This window comes from Gymnoscopelus braueri, assembly GCF_963280865.1.
Source record: "Gymnoscopelus braueri genome assembly, chromosome: 2".
In the NCBI taxonomy this organism is placed as follows: Eukaryota; Metazoa; Chordata; class Actinopteri; order Myctophiformes; family Myctophidae; genus Gymnoscopelus; species Gymnoscopelus braueri.
In genome coordinates, this window is record NC_137604.1 from 7,951,529 (window position 1) to 7,955,022 (window position 3,494).

Below are 3,494 nucleotides of genomic sequence, written 5' to 3' on the forward strand. Positions count from 1 at the left end.
CACATGAAGAGAGTGAAGTGAAGATCTTCCTTCAGTGTCTACCCTACATCTCACAACTCAGGTTAATGTGTTTCCTTTCATTTAATCTCTCTCTCTCTCTCTCTCTCTCTCTCTCTCTCTCTCTCTCTCTCTCTCTCTCTCTCTCTCTCTCTCTCTTTCAGTTTATTTATTTTGTGATATTATACTGTTAGACTGATAATACTGTAGGTTCTTGGTTTACTTATGATCCGACTGTATATTACTGAGGCAATGAACCATTGCTCCATACATTTGATGTATGTGTTTCAGGGGGGCAGCCATGGGTGGGCCTGGGTGGGCCGTGGCCCACCCACATAGAAAGCTGGCCCACCCAATCGATTTTGCAAAAAAAAACAACATTTTTTGATAAAGAAAATCGGTAAAATAAGAATTAAATAACGTAACCCTAACCTAACCCTAACCCTAACCCTAACCTTAAAACCGAAATAAAGTAACAAAAAAACGCCCAATAACCGCAAATTTTCGTGCGCACGCACAGGTCGGGGACACATGCGTGCCCACCCGCTCCTACCTAGGCCCAGCCTATACTAGCGTTCTGGCTGCGCCACTGATGTGTTTACCTTTCTTACTGTAAGTTGCTATGGATAAAGATTGTCTTAAAAGATCGTAAAATCCGAAGTGTTCATTTAACTCTGAGAGTGTAAGGGTCCACTGGTTACCTTTGTACACTACATTTGTACACAGATAAATGAACACTGAGGTTTTACTGTGTAGTCACAGACACACCTTCATATCCAGGATAGAAGCTTAGTGCAGAGAGAACAACAGAAAACTATATGCTATAAGTAAATGCAACATATCAGTGGTTCACAACCTTTTTTCCTTTGACCCCCCCTTCTTACATTTGACAAGGCTGAGACCCCCCCACCCCCATGCGTTGCGAGCTTGTAGATCGGCTATTTTGTTTTACTTTTTGAAAAAAAAAATTAACAATGTTATTAGTGTTTTCCACAATTATCTATTTCAACTAAATCTGATGAATACAGTATCTATTATTGTTTGGTTCTGTTTATGATGCAGAGATCAATATTTCATGTTGGTTTTCATCTGCACTGTTGCAGTGTTGATGGTCCAGTACCAACCACGTTCCTGGGGAAGCTCATCTGTGAAGCAGCAGAACAGGAAGAAGAAACAGGAGAGAAGATTCTGGAATCGTTGTCTTCTGTGTGTAATTACAAAACATTCCCCTTTATTGACGAGGTTGATGAATGGGAAGACAGGAAGGCTCAAAGTGATGTACTACTGGACCTATACTCCTACGTGAAGAACTATGAGACTCAAACAGGCAGAAGTGTTCTTCCAGCATTACAACCAGTTTACCAGTCAGCTCCTACAGTCTGGTCCATAAACCTCTCAGAGAGAAAGGTCTCCCTCCTCCTAGAGGTGATGAAACTCCAACCAGAGAAGAAACCAGTAGAGCTGACAGGCTGGTCAGATGAAGAGAGTGAAGTGAAGATCTTCCTTCAGTGTCTACCCTACATCCCACAACTCAGGTTACTGTTTTTCCTTTCATTTAATCTCTCTCTCTCTCTCTCTCTCTCTCTCTCTCTCTCTCTCTCTCTCTCTCTCTCTCTCTCTCTCTCTCTCTCTCTCTCTCTCTCTCTCTCTCTCTCTCTCTCTCTCTCTCTCTCTCTCTCTCTCTCTCTCTCTCTCTCTCTCTCTCTCTTTTTCAGATTGTTTATTGTGTGATATTATATTGTTTAGACTGATGCTACTGTAGGTTCTACTGAGGCACTACACTGTCTCTATACCAGTGGTTCTCAAACATTTTCATGTCAAGGACCCCCAAATTGATGTGTATTTAGCCGCAGACCCCCCATCTGAAAAGGTTTTGCCAGGGACCCCCAGAAGAGGAGATTTATGTAAAAAAAGGCTAAAATAGCACATGTACAAGCTCACAGCGCGGCACAAAGTGACGCACTGAGCTTGTAGATCTGCTATTTTTGAATAGCCAACATTTAAATGGATAAAGTGGTTAAATGAGTGTGATGCTATATTACTTTGAGAACCACTGGTCCATACATTTAATTTATGTGTTTACCTTGCTTGATAACGATAGTCTTAAAAGATCATAAAATCGTAAGTGTTTTAACTCTGAGAGTGTAAGGGTCCATTTGGTTACATTTGTACACTACATTTGTACACAGATAAATGAACATTACAACATGATTTACAGACACAGTGTATAACATATCCAGGATAGAAGCAAAGTGCAGAGAGAACAACAGAAACTATATGCTATAAGTATGCAGTACATCAGTGGTTCACAACCTTTCTTTCCTTGGAGCCCCCCTTCTTACATCTGGCAAAGCTGAGACCCCCCCCCCCCCCACACACACACACACATGTGCGTCTGCACACACACACTTAACCACAATATGGTCTTTACTCATGACAAAAAGGACAATAGCCGATCCTCGCAACGCGTCGCATCGCGATTCGTTTTGAGAGCAGATTATAGATCAACGTTTTATTTTGTATTACTTTTTCGCTCAACAATGATGTTACATGTGTGAGTTAGTTGTGATGCGCTGTAAGCTTGTAGATCTGCAATGTTTGACACCGTCAAATGGGGAAGTATAAAATAAAGCTCTGTAACTCTTGTGACTTTATCCCATCTAAAGATACACTTTGTTCTTCACAGCTTAGTTATTCTTATAGTTAATAGTTTTAGAAGTAAAAAAAAACACACCCTGTGTGAAGTGGGCGGTGTCTTGCTAGCTAATCACAATACTGAATGGAGTCAACCAATCATGTACAAAAGATAAATACATTTATTGAAACACTCTTTATGATGGACGAAACCATAACTTGAAAAAAACCAAATTTTGGTTTTTTTCAAGTTATGGTTGCTTATATAGGACTATGCACATGTGTCATGTAACACTGGCCAATCACAGTCCTGAATAGATTGTGATTGGCCAATCACAGCGCAGGATAATTCTACAAATTTCCTGGGCCCGGATCACAGCGCAGGAAAATGTACATTTTTCCAAATCTCACTTATAGGGGCGGTTTCACCGCCCAAAAACAGCAACAACATCTGTATTAATTCTTAACATTATTATTTCTGTGTTAATATTTCTGATGTAACATTTTCTTCCATATCTCATACATGTTTCAGATGTAAACCAGGGTTCTTCCAGCACACGTGTGAATCCATCACTGTTAGATCCAGAGAGGATGTGGAACAGCTGGTCTCTCTCCTCCGTCTCCTTGATTTCACCCTGGTGCTGACAGGACAGTTATGGACAAACACCTGCAAGTCTGTGGGGAAAGTTCTGCAACTCTGTGGCTCTAGAGTGGATCTGGTCCTGACACCCTGCAAGATCTCTCTCAAAGGAGTTTCACTGCTTTTTAGACATGTAGCACAAATCCAAAGCCTTGGGTAGGCTATGTTTATAAAGATCTTGGCTATTATTCCTAAAGCCACGTTACCTTGGCTCTGAAACATA

General features: G+C 41.0%; 1 protein-coding gene across 1 annotated transcript in view; it reads left to right on the forward strand.

Moving 5' to 3' along the window:
- The first annotated feature begins 1,344 nt into the window (after positions 1-1,344).
- LOC308073622 (uncharacterized protein) overlaps positions 1,345-3,494 on the forward strand; it is an 80,784-nt gene continuing 78,634 nt past the window's right edge. The window contains exons 1-2 of the mRNA XM_080412639.1: positions 1,345-1,532; positions 3,164-3,427. Of these exons, the coding sequence (XP_080268765.1) occupies positions 1,426-1,532; positions 3,164-3,427 (371 nt within the window). The 5' untranslated portion in view covers positions 1,345-1,425. The remainder of the gene's footprint in view (positions 1,533-3,163; positions 3,428-3,494) is intronic.